This window comes from Pogoniulus pusillus, chromosome Z, assembly GCF_015220805.1.
Source record: "Pogoniulus pusillus isolate bPogPus1 chromosome Z, bPogPus1.pri, whole genome shotgun sequence".
NCBI lineage: Eukaryota > Metazoa > Chordata > Aves > Piciformes > Lybiidae > Pogoniulus > Pogoniulus pusillus.
In genome coordinates, this window is record NC_087309.1 from 42,554,129 (window position 1) to 42,572,465 (window position 18,337).

General features: G+C 44.7%; 1 protein-coding gene across 1 annotated transcript; it reads left to right on the forward strand.

The window, feature by feature from the left end:
• Positions 1-436: 436 nt before the first annotated feature.
• Positions 437-13,585, forward strand: SETD9 (SET domain containing 9). The gene is made up of 7 exons (XM_064139995.1): positions 437-672; positions 2,815-3,179; positions 4,859-4,982; positions 7,002-7,117; positions 8,195-8,300; positions 10,151-10,404; positions 13,252-13,585. The coding sequence occupies exons 1-6, from the start codon at positions 482-484 to the stop codon at positions 10,236-10,238; spliced, it is 990 nt and encodes a 329-aa protein (XP_063996065.1). The 5' UTR covers positions 437-481; the 3' UTR covers positions 10,239-10,404; positions 13,252-13,585.
• The last annotated feature ends 4,752 nt before the right edge of the window (positions 13,586-18,337 follow it).

Genomic DNA, 18,337 nt, shown 5'->3' on the forward strand with positions numbered 1-18,337 from the left:
CACTGCTTCGTGCCTTGCACGCTGTACTTGCTTCATGATGCCAAAAAGCACCACTTCTGCCTCCTTGTCACTAGGGCCCCACAGTAATCACAAGCGAGGTCAAAAAGCGTCTGATTTTTTACTTTGTTTAAATATATAGGCTTCTCTCTTTTTTTCTTCCCATTAGCTATACCAAACTATAATTTTGCGTTTAACTTTTCAGAACCTAAGGGAAAGCTAACCCTGAAAACTTAGGATTCCGGTTATGCTTTCCTCTCTGCTGAGAGCACAGCACTGTCCCAGGAAGCTGGAACGTGCAACTTAAGATTTAACCTTATTTACACAGCTCTTAAGTGTGGTCTGGTCTCACGGGTGGGTTACCGTTCTCCACTGCACTCTGGCGGGGCGCTCACTGCTCGCCGCGACAGACAGGGCCTGGGGCCGGTCCCGGCGCCCCGCGGGCCGCTCGCCCCTCACCAGCCAATGGCAGCTTCGTTGGCAAATGCGGCTGCGCGTCCAGGGCGGTGATCGGCGGAGCCAGCAGCGGCTCCAAGGCGAGCGGCGCCCATGGCGGCCGTCGGGCAGAGGGGTCAGCCGGCGTGCCGCCATGTTGCGAGCCCTGCGGCGGCGCTGGGACGTGTACAAGTACCGCTTCGTGCCCTGGCTGGCCCTCAACCTCCGCCGCAAGCGCAGGTGAGGAGGTGTAGGTCTTGGGCACCCCTGGGAAGCGGCGAGGCCGCCTGTGGGGAGCGCGCACGCAGCCCCTATCGCCGTATCCGCTCTCCGGTGCGGGAGCTGGTGGCAGGCGGTGGCCCTTGGTGGGTTTTCCGCAGGGATTTTCGGCCTGGAGTAGCTGCTGGAGGTGGGTGAGAGCTCAGCTCTAGAGTCGTGTAGCTGCCCTGTCGGAGACTGCTTCTCTCTTGTGAGCGACTGGAGGCACCGCAGCGGCAGTTTTCCTCCGGGAAGTAGTTGCTTTGCGGAAGTGCTTCAGCTTCGGTGTCACTTGGGTGAAGTAGAATTAACACTTGGACGCTCTAAAATTGTGTTTAAAGTTAAGGGGGAGGTTTTCTCCCCCCCCCCCCCCTTTTTTTTTTTTCTTTTTTTCTTTTTTTGTCCCCCACGGTGAGATACGTTTGTCCTTTTGAAAGGAACGCCAGTGGTTTAATCTAAACGAATACAGCGTTCTTACAAGCAACCTACATTAAAGACTCCCTCGTTAATAGAGTATTGCTCCTCACCTCACTTAACACCAGTGAACTATAGATGTTTTCACAAAATCTGATTATTGGCCTGTTTGTCACCAAGAGTGTCATTCAAGAGGGGTGTTGAGGTGCTGGAACATGTCCAAAGAAGGGTGACAAAGCTGGTGAGGGGCCTGGAACACAAACCCTCTGAGGAGAGGCTGAGGGAGCTGGGGGTGTGCAGCCTGGAGAAGAGGAGGCTCAGGGGTGACCTCATTGCTGTCTACAACTACCTGAAGGGAGGCTGTAGCCAGGTGGGGGGTGGCCTCTTCTCCCAGGCAACCAGCAACAGAACAAGGGGACACAGACTCCAGTTGTGCTGGGGATGTATAGGCTGGATGTTAGGAGGAAGTTGTTGCCAGAGAGAGTGATTGGCATTGGAATGGGCTGCGCAGGGAGGTGGTGGAGTCACAGTCCCTGGAAGTGTTCAATAAAAGCCTGGATGAGGCACTTAGTGCCATGGTGTTAATCTGGTGGAGGGTAGGAGAGCCCTGCAGAGGGATCTAGACAGGCTGGATAGGTGGGCAGAGGACAATGGGATGACATTTAACAAGGTCCAGTGCAGAGTTGTGCACTTTGGCCACAACAACCCCAAGCAGCGCTACAGGCTGAGCACAGAGTGGCTGGAAAGCAGCCAGGAGGAAAGGGACCTGGGGGTACTGATAGATAGTAGCTGAAGATGAGCCAGCAGTGTGCCCAGGTGGCCAAGAGAGCCAATGGCATCCTGGCCTGCATCAGGAACAGTGTGGCCAGTAGGACAAGGGAGGTTATTCTTCCCCTGTACTCAGCACTGGTCAGGCCACACCTTGAGTGCTGTGTCCAGTTCTGGGCCCCTCAATTCAAGAGAGATGTTGAGGTGCTGGAGCACGTCCAGAGAAGGGCAACAAAGCTGGTGAGGGGCCTGGAACACAAACCCTATGAGGAGAGGCTGAGGGAGCTGGGGGTGTTTAGCCTGGAGAAGAGGAGGCTCAGGGGTGACCTCATTGCTGTCTACAACTACCTGAAGGGAGGCTGTAGCCAAGTGGGGGTTGGTCTCTTCTGCCAGGCAACCAGCAATAGAACAAGGGGACACAGTCTCAAGTTGTGCCGGGGGAAGTATAGGCTGGATGTTAGGAAGAAGTTCTTCACAGAGAGAGTGATTTGCTATTGGAATGGGCTGCGCAGGGAGGTGGTGGAGGCACCGTCCCTGGAGGTGTTGAAGAAAAGCCTGGATGAGGCACTTAGTGCCATGGTCTAGTTGACTGGATAGGTCTGGGTGATAGGTTGGACTGGATGATCTTGGAGGTCTCTTCCAACCTGGTTGATTCTATGATTCTATGGTCTAGTTGATTCAACAGGGCTGGGTGCTAGGTTTGACTGGATGATCTTGGAGGTCTCTTCCAACCTGATGAATTCTATGATTCTAAGAGATCAGTGAGTTTTAATGTACTTGCCTTGCTGTAAATAAACAGATGGTAGTTTGATAGTGGAGCAGGTATGAAAGAATATTTTTTGCACGTTGGGTTTGTTTGAAGTAACAGTGCATATAAATTGCTGGTGTAACATTTTAGTTACAAAAAATGGAATTTTTTTTTTACTTCTTCTTTCTTTACAGGACCCTTCGATATGTTCCTGAAAGTTCCCAAGACAAAATTATCTCTGATGGTGATGTCTTTGAAACACTACTGAAAGTATTTAAAGCTCTGTTCATAAATGATTTCGGTAGACAAGGACATATTTTAGCCTTGCTTCCAGAAGTCAAGTGCAATTATCTGGAGTTACTGAGTGTTGAGCAGAAACAGTTAAGAGCGACTTCATGTAACCATCAGAGCCAACATGTGTTTAGTCCAGAGGAAGTTCTCTTTAATACGCTAGGATTCACCGTTAGTCGAGACCGAAGTTCCCTGGTATCTGCTGGAACTGGAGTTTTTGTCACCAAAGGTTTTGTACCAAAAGGGACAGTTGTATCTATGTATCCTGGTAATTTCAAAGTTCTATGCTAGTATTTATTGTATATTATTATTTGTGTTATTATATCTGTGTCATTCCATGGCAAAATTGCAAGTTATGGTGAATATTTCTGTATAAACTGGCCAAGTTCTTCTGAAAATCAGGAAAGCAGTACTGGAGTGGATGTAACTTTGTTTATTAAAAAAAACAAACACTTTCAGTACTCAGAATCTGATTTTTCACCTGCTAGTAAATTGTTCCAGATTTTTTAAACATAAATACATGGAACCAATACCAAGTAGATGAACAATACAATTCAATTCTTTGAGGCTTCTGTTTTGGGTAAGGAGATAAAAAATGAGGTGATACCTTCACTCAGATCAGCACACAAGATGATGAACTTTTTTTGGAGTGCACAGGTACAAATTGGACAATAGGAATAAAACCTTTGTGTAGCACACATTCCATAAGCCATGTTTGAAAGAGCAGCATTTCTCTCTTCCTCCTCATCTCTTGGACCTTTGTTTACATTTCTTTTGAAAGACTTGCAGTTTTGTCAGCGCAGCCAAGCTATGATGGCTCTGGTGAAATGCCTTAGGTTTATTTGTTCGATCTGTCAACAAAAACATCCCCTGCATATGGTCTGTAGCTTGTTCCAGTGTTGCAGGATCAGGACCAGTCCAAGCACTGGGCAGCAGCATGTTTGCCATGTCAAAGTAGTAGTGCATGGCCATTACCATTGACTAGGCTAACCAATGACAGTTGCAGGGAATGAGTCTGCAACCTTGCAGCTGTTCAGCTTTCAGGCACATGCTACATTCGAGTGTAGGCTTATTGAGAGTCTCCTCTAGCAGCTCATCTGATGGAACAAGGATGAGCAGTTGAAATGCCTTGCTTTTTTAGGGGTCTGAAGGAAATTGTAGGGCTGCTGGCTGGGGAAGGCACCCTGTGGAGGAGACAGATCAGAGCTCTCCGTGCTGTAGAGCTTTGCCCAGCTCGTGTGAGATTTCAATGATGGCTTTTTACAGAGGGTTGCTGGAGGTCTGGTGGCAGGGGTGGATGGAGGATTGCAATATCCCTGCATGCCAGCCTGCTGTCAATATGTTGTTCTTGAAACCCAGGGCAGGTTATCCTGTCTACACATGTGGGAAATAATTTTGTCTGGTTTTGGTTTGGCATGTGCCCTCTCCTGGACCAAACAAAATCTCTCATTTGGAGGGTGCTTCAAGTACTTTGCTGTTTATGTGTGCACTTTTCAAAGAGCTGTGACACTGTAGCCTAGTATCTTTAGCTGCAATTTCTTGAGCAAACTTTGCTTGACGTTTTATTCACTGAAGCAGATTGTCTGGCTGTGACACTTTGTCTCTCACATAAATACTGGACATGAGTCTTACCTTTAATAATTAATTTCCTTCAGTGGTTTTTCTCCTTGGAATACCTCAGCTCATGCAGATTTTGTTTGTTTGGGTATTTTTTGGTTTTGGGGGGGGGTGTGTGTGATTGGGTGTTGGTTGTTTTTTTAAGCCTCGTAAAGACCTGTCTAAAACCTCGTAATTTTACAAGTGTTAATGTCAGTAACTAAGGCAGTTATCTCCTACACCCCTCTGCCTCCTTTGATTTCCTGTGTAGAGAGAATTGGGTGACACCGTAAGCCCATTCTAACAGTTACCTTACTTTACTCTGAAATAATCATATCTGTCTTGCAACAGGTACAGTATACAGAAAGCACGAGCCCATCTTTTTCCAGTCTCTTGGCAATCCCTTTATTTTTAGGTGCATAGATGGTGTCCTTATTGATGGGAATGATAAAGGACTATCAAGATCGGTGTTTAGGTAAGCAGCCAAAAGGAACAGGGAACAGCCACTCAACTGAATCAGAACAGTGGTACTGACAGTCTCAGTTCCATGCTGCCCTACCCTAAATTGAGTTTGCTTCCAATACAATCCACCTACATGTATCTCGAAATGCAAACAAGACAAAGGTAGGAGCTTCTGGCTGTGATCTCATAGCATAGATGCTGAGTCTTCATCTGTAGTGCCAGTGAGAAGTGTTTCAGTGTATAGAGACTGTTTCCTGTAAAGAAAATACTTTCAGTAGGAGTGGGATCATAGAATCATAGAATGGTCTAGATTGGAAGGGACCTCAAGGATCATCCAGCTCCAAGCTCCGACCTAGGCAGAGACACCTTTCACAAGAGCAGGTTGCTCAAGGCCTCATCCAACCTGGCCTTGAACACTTCCAGGGAGGAAGCACCCACAACCTCCCTGGGCACCCCCTTCCAGTGTCTCACCACCCTCACTGTAAAGAGCTTCCTTCTAACATCTAGTTAAAATCTCCCCTCTTCCAGTTTAAACCCCTTACCCCTCATCCTGTTATTACAAGACTTTGTAAATAGTCCCTCCTGTAGGACCCCTTCAGATACTGGAAGGCCACTATAAGGTCTCCTCAAATCCTTCTCCAGACTGTAGAGGCATAATTTTTTTAAAATGCTTTTGAGCTATTACTCAAATCTGCTTAATGTGTACACAAAGACAAAAATGCCTCTATATGGACTTGCTAATATCAAAAAGGTGAATCCAGTAACTCTGGCTCTGCTCTACAGATGAGCAGCACTCAGCACTTAAGAAGGGGAGAGGTAACCCTGATGGTGGTAAAAGTGTTGCCAGCAGGTCAAAAGATCTCTCAGCTTCAAAGCTAAGATGTCAGATGGAGTACTGTGTTCAGTTTTGGGACTTTCAGAATAAGAAAGATATAGACCTGCTCAGGTGGGCCCAGAGGAAGGTCATGAAAACAACTAGCATCTCCCCTGTGAGGACAGGCTGAGACATTTGGAGTTATTTCCTGTGAGAGTGGTGAGATAACAGAACAGGTTGCTCAGAAGAGTAGTGGGTGCCACCTCAGTGCAAGTGTTCAAGGCCAGGTTTTTGGGGCTTTGAGCAGTTTGACCTAATGGAGGATACCTCTGCCCATGATAGGAGAGTGGAAATTGTGATCTTTAAGATCGCTTCCAACTCAAACCCTTCTAGGTTTAAATATTTTTTTATTGGCATCATCATTGGCTGTGGTGTTAATACAGGATTGGACTTGATGATCTGTGAGGTCTCTTCCAACCGTGATGATACTGTGATTCTGTGATCATTACTGTTAGAATTATGTTGGAAGTGACCCATAAGGATTATCCAAGTCCGACTCCCTTCTCCTAGCAGGATGACCTAAAACAAAACAGTGTGATTAAGAGTATCATCAGATGTTCCTTCAATTCATGACAGATTTGGTGCCATGACCACTTCCCCTGGGGAGCCTCTTCCAGTGCCCAACCACCCTCTTGATGAAGAGCCTTTTCATAATGTCCACAATGTTTTAGCTTACCTTAATTTTGTGTTCAATTATTACTTGAAAAGAAAATAAAATTAATAACAAGCATATTATCTAAAATAATACCTACCTCAAACACTATTACCTACCAATACCAGGTTTTCATTGTGGAAATTAGCTTCAAGTTGATATCATAGAGAGCTTGCATATCTTTAGAGGTGAATGAGATATGTTGACACTTCTGTAATGCTAATGTTTGATACTGATTTCTGGAACTTCAGGAGTTTTGTGTGCAGTCTTCCACCAGAGTCTAAAAGACACCACACAGTAGTGGTAGCTTTAAATGTGCTCTTTAAAGTATGATCAAGGTGTTGGTTTGTGCAGACACACCCCCACTCCAGTGTTGTCCTGTCTTCCAAGTGGAGTGGACAGCTGCAACTTTACCCAGCAACTGTAGCTCTTTCTACAGAACGAAGTACAGATAACGTGTGAAGTGAAGGAGCTGTGGTCCACATTAATACTAATGCTCATTTCAGGTCATGCAGCAGGAGAGATCAACTTGGCCCATTTCAAATGAGCGATGAGAGCTGGCTCACAGCTGCCCTGCAGAACCCACTGGCCCTGGGTCAGTATGTCAACAACTGCTCACATGGTGAGTTGCCAAGTAAAACTTCCAGGCTTGAGTTTGTCTTTGAATATAAATTGTTCCAGAGGTGACACACAGGATTGGGTACACATTGGGACAGTGATGTTTGAAATAAGGTAGGCGCTTGTGGGATAAGAGTTTCCGAGGCCTTTTGTGACAGCTGGTTGTTAGAATCCTTTAACACAGCAACACTTGAAATATCCTGTGCTCACTGGTGTGTAGTTTGACAGGCATACATGCTGCTCAAGTTCCTCAGTATGATTCCAGCAAGCTTCATGAGAGAACTATACACTCGGTTTCATGTAGAGTAAGATTCTATTACTGCTTAGTTTGAACTATAATACTTGTTTTAAAACTCACATTCACGCACAAAATCTAGGAGTGTGTTAGTATGATCTTGTTGTTGGACATGGAGAAGGGAACGTAGCATGTGTTGTTCTTAACGTTTAGATGAATAAAGGCCTCCTGGGAATGGCTGTGAGTTACAGATGAGTTGCTGCCATACCAAGTTTCTAAGTGACTTTCAGAGTTTGCATTACATTAAGGATACCCTGCCTCCACGCAACGTCCAGAAAGGTTGCTGGAGTAGCAGACCAGGTTATTGACTGACACGGAAACAAGGGGCTGTCCCATCAAACTGTTTCTTTCAGGTTCTATGTCTACATACAGAAAGTCCTCCCTGATGGGAATGCAGTGATTTTCTCCCTGGCTGCATTTATGACATATGTTGCCACCAGGTTTATTTTTTTAATTGTAGAAGAAAGAAGTGTATATTAGCAAATATTAGCAATGCTATGCTAGTAGTGCCCCTTCATACATATGTTGATAACATGTATATGATGGTCATCTCGTTTAATGCAATAATGATGAATTAAAGCTCCTATAGTGGGTTATGTATCTGATCTGTAAATTCAAAACAGGACTTCAGAAAGGTGTAGTAGATCCCAAGAGAAGCATAATTTTTAGGTTTGGTGAAGCATCTGATGCATTTGCAGCAATGTATTTGGTCTTTGTACACATCTCTAAACCCTATCTAAGATCTTTTCAATATCACAGAGACTTTCTTTATTTTTCCTTCCCTAGAAAAAGCAGCCAATGTGTGTTACCAGGAGTTTGATGTGCCGGGATATTTTCCAGTAGAACTGAAACAGTATCTTCCAAACATCGTCTACAGCCATGATATAGAGAGGTCAGCAGAAATCAAAGAGTTCATAGATGTGCATGATGTAAAGGAATCTCTATGTGTAAAAAAAAAAATCAAATATGGTTGAAAGATGATAGTATTCTCTATGAAGATGAATTACACTGACGTTTTTTTGTGTGTACTTCAGATGTAGTCAGCAACCCTTAATCAACCAAAGTAGCTGAGATTTAGGCTTTTTCATCTCCTGTTCTCCCTGTCTCCTTCTCATATTAGGAAAAAGTAGATGTATGTACAAGAGGATACCTAAAATGAGTTTCTACTGACTCAAAAGAAATACTATGCAGTCTGAAGTCATGTGACTTACACCACCTAACCTTGTTATGACCTAAAAATGCACCTCTTTTAGATATCAAAAGGCTTAGAAAGCTTTCTCAGATTTTTCTTTGGAAATGTGGGGGAGATGAGAATTAGATTAATATATTCAGGGAGCAATATGGACAAGAAGAACAAGCTAAACATTGGAAAGTGGGTGTCCTGTACTGGGATGTAGTCAAGAATAACATTATAGCTGTAGTCTTGGTCCTGAATGTAACAACCAAGGAATTGCACTTCTGGTCCGGTTGCTACCTGCAGGAACCAAATAATCCTATTGATACAGAGGACATAGAAGGATTTCAGAGGAGGTCATGTAGACTTCTGATGTGATTCTGGAGAGGTTTTAAAACTCTTGGCATTTGTTTGTAGATACTTATGGTGCTTATTGGAAAATTGATTTTTTTTTTTTCAATTGAAGTCAGACTTTCTTGAGGCAAGGTTAAAGCTGCATTTGTAATTTGCAGGTAAAACCAGAAATTCTAATGAGGTGGTTAAGACTGAACTTTCAGGAAGCTGTTATTTGATAGTGTGAAAATACAGCCAGCAGAGCCAATCTATGGCATTGTTTCAGGAAGGGGGAATTTTGGTCTTTTCTTTGGAATCTGTCCAAGAAGACAGAGATTATTTTAGTCAATCCATTCCCCTAGTGTACATCCTCTAGACTAAGGACCTCATCCACTTCTAGCTGCTTGTTTTGATACTGGTATTTATAGTGCTGACAGCATAAGTAATCTGGTTTCTAAAACTTTTCCTGTCTTGCAAAGAAAGTTCTTTGAACTTGTTTGCCTTTTAGTTGTTAGTTCGGTTTGTTGGGTTTTTTTTTGCTTGATTGTTTCAAAATGCCTTCATGCTAAGTTTTCATAGTAGTGAGGTCTGTTTGGGCTGATGCTGTTCTTCACTTCCATGTTTATCAACATCAGAAGAACATGCTGCCCTGTCTGGAATAGATACTTCAGCTTTAGGGCATGGTCTTTTAATAAAAGAAAGATTATGGTGGTAGATTCCTGTATCTCTCTGTAAGAAAACTGTTTTCCAGCCACTGATTTCAGCCAGGGATTTATGGAGTTCACCATCACCATAGTTTGCAGCAGGTCTGTGATGCAGGTCAGAGCTATCCTTATGGATTTTGTTTGGTTGAGAGTGAGTTTAGCCAGCTAGTGCCTGTGGGTGGGCAAGTCTGGAAGAATGATTTTGATGTAGCTTTTCCTCTTGTCTAAGTCTGTATAAGTGTCTTTTTCTCTGTCTTGGCTAATCCTTTTAATTTCTGAATAGTTTTGTGATTTGGAACATTATTTGCATACCCACCCAGGCTGTACTTTTTTTTTTGTAGTTATGTGAGTTTTGTTCACATTTGCTATCTGTCTTTCAGTGTTGTTTTTCCAGGCTTCCTGGCCTGTGTTGTGCATATTACTCCCAAAAGTAATACAATCAATGCCATTGTTTTAGATCTTTGCCATGAAGAATTTAAAAAAGAAATACAATTGTTCACTTGCACATTTTTCTTCTCCTTTTTTTTGTAGCCACCTGAGGTGTGTGGTGCTTGTCACTCTCAGAGACATCAAGCAAGGAGAAGAACTTTTTTCTAATTATTACACTGTTGTCAGCTGAACTAATAAATACAAGGCTGCAGAACTGTGTGTCATTAAAATACTGTGTGTACTTCCAGCTTCGTGAGTGTTTTTAGATAACAGAGGGATGTAGCTGTACCATTTAGACAGCAAGCTGCAAAAGCTTGTATTTCCCTGAAAATACTCCATGTGATGCAGAAGTGAAGGTGAGTGTTTGCATCATTAGATTCTCAGCTGTCTACTGTTGTTGATGCTGCTTGTTAGTGTTCAGCTGTCTACAGCCAAGGTCATTTACTTGGAAGGTAACAGCCAGTGTACACAGAAAGCAGAGGTATTTCATTTATTCTAGTTCTGCACAGAAAGGGGTGCTAGGGAGTAGTTCCACAAAACCGGCACACTACCGGCTCAAACAGTACAAATACCAAGGGAAGTGATTGTGCTCCTGTGTTCAGCAGTGGTGGGGGAACACACCTCAAATACTGTGTTCAGTATTTGTTTGAGCCCCTCACTACTGGAAAGACATTGAGTTGCTGGACAGTGTCCAGAGAAAGGCAGCAATGCTGGTAGATGATCTAGAGAACACGTCAGATGAGCAGCTGAGTGAACTGGGATTGTTTACTTTGGAGAGGACAAGACTGAAGGGAGACTTTGTTGCCCTCCACAACTACCTGAAAGGAGGTCATAGTGAGGTGGGGGCAGTCTCTTCTCTCTAGAATCAGATAGAACAAGAGGAAATGACCTGAAATTGTGCCAGAGGAGATTTTGATTGGATATTAAGAAAAATTACTTGATCAGGCATTGGAATAGGTTAGCCAGGGAGTTGGTGGAGTCACTATCCCTGGAGGGTGTTCAGGAAGCATGTGGATATGGCACTTTGGGACACAAGTTAATGGCCATGGTGGCCTTAGGCTAAAGGTTGGACTGGATAATCTTAGAGGTGTTTTCCAACCAAAACAATTCTGTGGTTCTATGATTTTGGTTATATGATTTTACATCAGATAAGTCTTTGGTCAATCGATTACCTAGTCCATTATACGAAAGTTGTCCTACATAAGAATTCTCTTCCCAGAGGTGTTTTTTAGTATTAAAATCACCACAGGTTGTGTAGAGGACACCTCATTGGTTTCATCTCCATCCAAATCTGTCTCTGGTTTATGTCAAGAAGTCATAGCAAGGTATTATCTACAAAAGCTGACAGAATCTTACTGTTTTTAGATACTGCTCTTGATTACTGTGTCTCATTTTTGCTTATTTTAACGTTTGAAATCAGTCTTGTCCTTCAGTCTTAAAGGCCTTTCTTTCCTGTTTTCCAGGTTTCAGAGTAGTTCATTATAAGCTTATTCAGCCTGAAATCTTTAAACTCTATTATTCTGAAATCACAAGAGCTCATAAAATGAACATCTGAATTTGGGACGTGTAGTCTAATCTTTTGGTTTTCTAAGTTGCCTTTACCTGTGGCTCAGGTTTAAGATTTTTGCCATTTCACTTCTCATGCTTATAGTGGATGCAGCTTAATTGTAGTAATCACATCATTCTTGTGAACTGTTCCTCAAGTAGTCCTCATAGGTCATGATACTTACTGGTTCTTGTACTGGTTTTCTTGGAGTTGATCCCTTTGGTATCTCCTTGCTTCTAGAAGGTATTTCAGTGTAGCCAGTTGTCTAAATCTTTAATGAAGCTGGTTTTGGAAGAGTGCTACTACATGCTTCAGATGTGCCTGCATGGTGTGCTGTGATCAAGAGGCCAATTTGAGTCACTGGCTTTAGCTTTGCCTGCCTTAGGGTAGGAGGAAGGACAGTATATTTGAACCTTGTCCAAGCCTGGTTTTAGTGGTTATGGGGAAGTTTCTTGGCATGTGGCAGTTGCGATAGCTTTTATTCTCAGAGACGGGGAAATTCATGTTGCAGTGTAGCTGGAGGAGATAATGTCAAATATGTGTTTTTGTTAATGAGTTACTGGTGTAAGCAGACCCAGCCATTCCCACTTTAATCCTTGCTGCTGTCTGCAAGCTGACTTTAGGAGAGAAAAGAGGACACAGCTTTTCAGTCTTTTCGTTTGGCTATATCAGTTTGGGAAAGAAATGCCAGCCCAGTATTTACTGCAAAAGCCCAAGCCTTCCAGTGAATTTGTGGTTGGCACAGTCTCATGAGCTGGGAAACTCTGCTCTAACAAATCTGGTAGCAGCTGAGGCAGCCAGGGTGCCCTGCTTAGCTGCAGAAGCATCTAATCTCCTTTCAGAATTCAAAGCCTTTCAGTGTTACTTGGTCTCCTTCCAGGCATGAACCTTGCTTTTCATCCTCCTTGGGAATTCCTCATCAGCCAGAGAAGGCTGGGTTTTTCAGGAAGATTCAAATAGCAGAGCTGTGAGATGGTGGCATGTGGCTCATCATGAGTTGTACAGGTTTTATGAGGAAGCTAGGGACAATTTGTAGTGACAGCCTTTGTGTCTTCACTGCATGGTAACAGAGCAGAGCAGGCAGTGATCTCCAGTCTACTGAAGAGGATGCTCAGCCTTCATCATGGTGAGGATACCTTCTCTTATGAACTGGGGCTTCTCCCCATCTCTGGAAGGAGGTTGTTGGACCTGTCTTGAGAAGGCTGGTTTTCAGGGCGCTTGCAGTGTGGCTTAGCTCAGCGGGTCATGGATAAGTGGGGAATACTGCTGTCAGCATACCAGAGTTGTTCATGTTCTCCAGACTGAGATGCTGTCATGCAATGGAATAGATTACTTCAGCCATCTCATTATAAACTTGTAAATACCTTTAAAATACTCCTCTCTAATAGCTGTGGAACTTAGGTGTGCAGCTCCTTTTCTGAGGCAGGTCTGCTTTACTGCACTTGCTGCCTCCTGACTGTGAGTGTTGCACAGTAGTGGAGGACTGTAGATGCTGAAGTGCAGGGTGCCTGGTCCCACTGCCAAGGACTTACAGGTCCATGTGTCTGTCTTCTGCTTGATGAAATACTGAAACCTTGGACTACTCACATGAGAGGGAAAACAAGACCTGGCATGTAACTGGCTGCAGCAATTGATTTCTGTCTGCTGCTGGCTATAGGAAGCCAAAAAGTGGTACAAGGAGGAAGTAGTCAAGTACTTCTGAGCAAGAAGCAGCAGAACACAAGAACTGAGGAAGAAAAAGGAAAATGGAAGAGTAGAAATAGTGGACAAGCGCTACAGCCTGTGAAAGGTCTCCAGTTATATCAAACTTCACTGTGTTATATTTAGTTTCCCATCTCTTCATTAAAGGTGAAAGTCATTCTAATTCCCTGTGTGCCCATTCAGCCACCAACTGGGCACCACCTGTACCTGGGAGGAGGGTGCATGTTCACACTGTTTCAGATGTGATGTGCAATCTTGCATCAACCCAATAAAATTCTTACTACAATCTATATGTGGTGTTAGTCAGTTATTCATTACAGACAGGAGACTGCAGCAAGGATGGCATTGATCTCTCATGTCCAGTAACAAGTGAAAGAGTGAGAATGAATCATGGAGTCATAGCATGCACTGGTTTGGAAGGAGCCTCTAGTCCAATCCCTCTGCAGAAAGAAAGCAGGGATGTCCCCAGCTGCCCCACTACATGAGGTTGCTCAGAACCCCATCAAGCCTAACCTTGAATGTCATCAGAGGTGGGACATCTACCGCCTTCCTCAGTGACTTGTTCCAGTGCTTCATCACCCTCGCATTAAAGACCTTCTTCTGAATGTCCAGTCTAAATCTACCCTTCTGTAGTTCAAAATCATTGCCCCTCATCCTAGTGCTACAGGCCTTTGTAAACACTCTGTCCCCAGCTTTCTTGTGGGCTTGTATTCAGGTACTGGAAGGCTGCTACAAGGCCTCCCTAGAGCCTTCACTTTTCCGGGCTGAGTAAGCCCACTTCAGCCTGTCTTTGTAGGATAGGTGGTTCAATACTGTGATTCACCAGGTTCATGTCCATCTTGTGTTGTGAGCCCCAAGCTGCACCAGGGGAGGTTTAAATTGAACATTAGAGGAAACTTCTTCAATGAAAGGATGGAGCCTGGAACGAGCTCTCCAGGAGGATGGTTAACTGCCCATCCTTGGAGGTGTTTAAAAGACACATAAATGTGGTGCTAAGGAAATGGTTTAGGACCAGGTTTGGTAGCATTAGACAATGGCTGGGCTTGGTGATCTTATAACTGAAATGATTTTGTGACTGTCTAAGTACAATCTGCCTTTGAAAGGTGATTTGCCTGGGTGACTTTCCATTGGAATTCTCTAAAAAAAAGGGGACCTACTTGGTACCTTTGCCTCTATATGTCTGTACATTTAGTGGTTGAAGAAGAAAATTAAAATCAAACTGAAAACATAAGGTAAGTTCAACTACTGACAGGCCAGATCCACAAAGCCTTCTGCCAGATGCAGACTTGCAGCCTGCCCACATTAAAATGCTGTTCAAATTCATGAGGTAGTTTGTGTGTTTAAATCTGTTTCCAGCTGTGATGCAATGGCTGGCATCCTCGGTGAGGATCACCAACTGTCTTGGGGCTGGGCCTGGCTGGGGTGGAGTTAATTCTCCTCACAAACCCCTCATGGTGCTGTGCTTTGTGTTAGTAGATAGAAAGGTGCTGGCAAAACACCAGTGTTTTGGCTACTGCCGAGCAGTGTTCCCATAGTATCAAGGCTGTCTCTCCAACATTCCTCCCTCAGCAGCATGCTGGGGGTGGGCAAGATGTTGTGAGAAGATCTGTCTGGGACAGTTGTCCTGAACTGACCAACAGATACTCCATACCATGTAACATCTGCTCAGCAGATGCCTAAGAGAAAAGAGGAGGTGGAGGGGCATTCATTATTAAGGCATTTGTCTTCTGAACGAGCTTCTGAGAGTGCTGCTTCCCAGGCAGTTGCTGGACACAAGAAGTGGTTTTCTTTGCTTCTGCACCACGTTTACTTTTTCTTTACTTTTTCTGCCTTTATCTCAGCCCACTTTTTTCCCCCCATCTTGTTTTCTATACTCCTTCATCCTGCCGAGGGGAGTTGGTAGGCACCTGGCATTCAGCCAAGGTCAGCTTACCACACTAACAAGTTTTGGGAGCTAAACCAGGCATAGGTGGGGAAATGGAAAGTTTCACCACTGCATGGAGAATTTTAGGCTTATTTTTCCTGCATTTGTCTGAACTCCTCACCCCTGTGGTAAATGCCCTGGTAGTCCTGGCACTTAGAGAGCACGAGTGCCCTGATTGCAGGTACTGGGGTGACAGGCTGAAAGGCCAGAAGCTCAGCAGGTTAATCTGAATCCATGAGCCTTCTCAGTAGGAGCAGAAGCATAGAGTCCTTGACACTCTGGTGTTGATCTGGAAGCACTGAGGGCCTGCTGCTGTTGTTCAGATGAGGAAATCATATTTTGGAATAAATTAAATTGCATTAAGAAATACCCAGCTGGCCTCACCAGCTTCTGAAGAAAACTGGCCTGCAAGGCTTTGACTTCTGACTTCTCAGCTCAAAAAGAAAAAAAGCTGGTAGTAACAGTCAACTGAAATTCTCCAGGAGGTTAAGTTGGAGCCCCTGTTGATTCAATATGTCCAGAGAAGAAAGGTGCTTGAAAAATCAAGAGGTGAGCTAACAAACTTTGAAGGGGTGCTGCAAACTCACAGAAAGGATAGAAAGGTGGCCCATAGTAGAAGAGAGACATGCCTGCGGGGCCAAAGGAGCTGCAAACACTCAGCACAAGAATTGGAAACTCACTGTACAAAAAAAACAATTCATCAAGCTACTGAAGTATTCAGTCCTGATTCTGAAGTGTCATCAGTATGATTTAGAGCAGCTGGAAATTGAAGGGTCAGTGGCCAAGCTCAGAGAATTGTGGTGAGCAGAGTCAAATCCAGTTGATGGCTGGTCACAAATGGTGCTCAGTTTTCTGGCCAGTCTTGTTTAATATCTTTATCAATGATCCAGACAAGGAGATCAAGTGCACCCTCAACAAGTTTGCAGATGACACAAATTAGGTGGGAGTGTTGATCTGCTCCAAAGTAGGAATGCTCTGCAGAGGAATCTGGACAGGCTGGTTTGATAGTTGTATGAGGTTTAACAAGACCAAGTGCCAGGTCCTGCATTTTGGTCACAACAACTCCAAGAAACACTACAGTCTTTGGAGAGAGTGGCTGGAAAGATGCCCAACAGAGAAGAGCCTGGATGTGCTGGCTGACAGCTGGCTGAACATGAGCTAGGTGTGTGCTCAGGTGATCAAAAAGGCCAACAGCATCTTGGCCTGTATCAGGACTAGTGTGGCCAGCAGGGGTAGGGAAGTGATCACACACTGGCACTCAGCCCTGATGAGGCTGCACCTCAAGTAGTGTGTTCAGTTTTGTCAACTCACTACAAGAAAGACACTGAGGTGCTGGAGTGTAGTCAGAGAAGGGCAACAAAACTGGTGAAGGGTCTGGAGAACAAGTCTTATCAGTGATATAGACAATGGGGTTGAGTACACTTTCAGCACCAAGACACCAAGCTTAGTGGTGTGGTCAACATGCTAGAGATAGGGTGTCACCCACAGGGAGGATGTGATAGTAGCCCTGTAGAAAAGGACTTGAGGGTACTGGTGGATGAAAAGCTGAAGATGAGCCAGTGATACAGTCTTAGCAGCCTGAAAGGCCAATTGTCCTGGGCTGCATCAAAGAAAGTGTGGCCAATGGGTTGGCAGAGGTCATTCTGCCATTCTGTTCTAGTGAGACCTCACCTGGAGTACCATGTCCAGCTCTCCAGTAGTTCTCTGTCTTTCTTGAGCTGGGGAGCCTGGGACTGTACACAGTATTCTAGATGTGGTCTAACTGGGGATGAGTAGAGGTGGAGAACCTACTTTGATCTTCTGGACACGCTCTTATTAATGCACCTAAGTATACTGTTGGGCTTTTTGGCCACCAGGCCACATTGCTGTCCCCATGCATAACTTATAATCAACCAGGATTCCAAGGCCCTCCTCTGTAGAGCTACTCTCCAGCAGGTCAACCCCTAAACTGTACTGGTGCATGGTGTTGTTCCTCCCCAGGTGCAGGACTCTATGCTCAATCCTTGTTGAACTTCATTAGGTTCCCCTTTGCTCAGCTCTCCGGTCTGTCCAGGTCTTGCTGAATGGCCTTGTGGTAGATCAGCTGACACTCCCTGTTTGGTATCATCAGCAAGCTTGCTGAGGGTACGTTTTGTCTTTTCATCTAGGTTGTTGATTAATATGTCAAGATAATGTAGACAAGAGACTGACCCTTGAGGAACACCACTAGCTACAGGTCTCCAACTGTGCCATTGATCACAGGATTACAGGATCACAGTATGTTAGGGGTAACAAGGGACACCTCTGGAGATCTTCAGGTCCAACCTCCCTGCCAGAGCAGGACCATGTAATCTAGCACAGGTCACACAGGAATGCATCCAGATGGGTCTTCAGAGTCTCCAGAGAAGGAGACTCCACCATCTCCCTGGGAAGGTGTTCCAATGCTCTGTGACCCTTACAGTAAAGAAGTTCTTCCTCATGTTGAGGTGGAACTTCCTGTACTGTAGTTCACATCCATTGCTCCTTGTTGTCCTATCACAAGGCACAAGTGAGAAGAGGTTCTCCTTCCTTCTTGACACTCAGGTCTCATCTGTTTATTAGATCCCCTCTCAGTCTTCTCCTCTGCAGACTAAAAAGACCCAGGTCTCTCAGCCTATCCTCATAAGGCAGTGCTCCAGTCCCTTGATCATCCTCACAGCCCTCTCTCAAGTAGATCCCTGTCTCTCTTGAACTGGGAGCCCAGACCTGAATGTGATATTCTAGGTGGGGCCTCACTAAGGCAGAGCAGAGTGGGAGGAGAACCTTCCTCAATCTTTTGGCCACGCTCCTCTTAATTCACTCTAGGACACCATTGGCCTTCTTGGCCACAAGGACACATTGCTGTCCCATGGATAGCTTATTGTCCACCAGGACTCCAAGGTCCTTCTCTACAGGGCTGCTCTCTAGCAGATCACCTCCTAACCTGTACTGGTGCAGTTTATTGTTCCTTCCCAGGTGCAGGATTCTACACTTATCCCTGTTGAACCTCATCAGGTTCCTCCTTGCCCAGCTCTCCAGTCTGTTCAAGTCTTAGTGAATGGCTGCACAGCCTTTATTTGTGTCAGCCAAGCCTCCCAGTTAGGTATTGTCAGCAAACTTG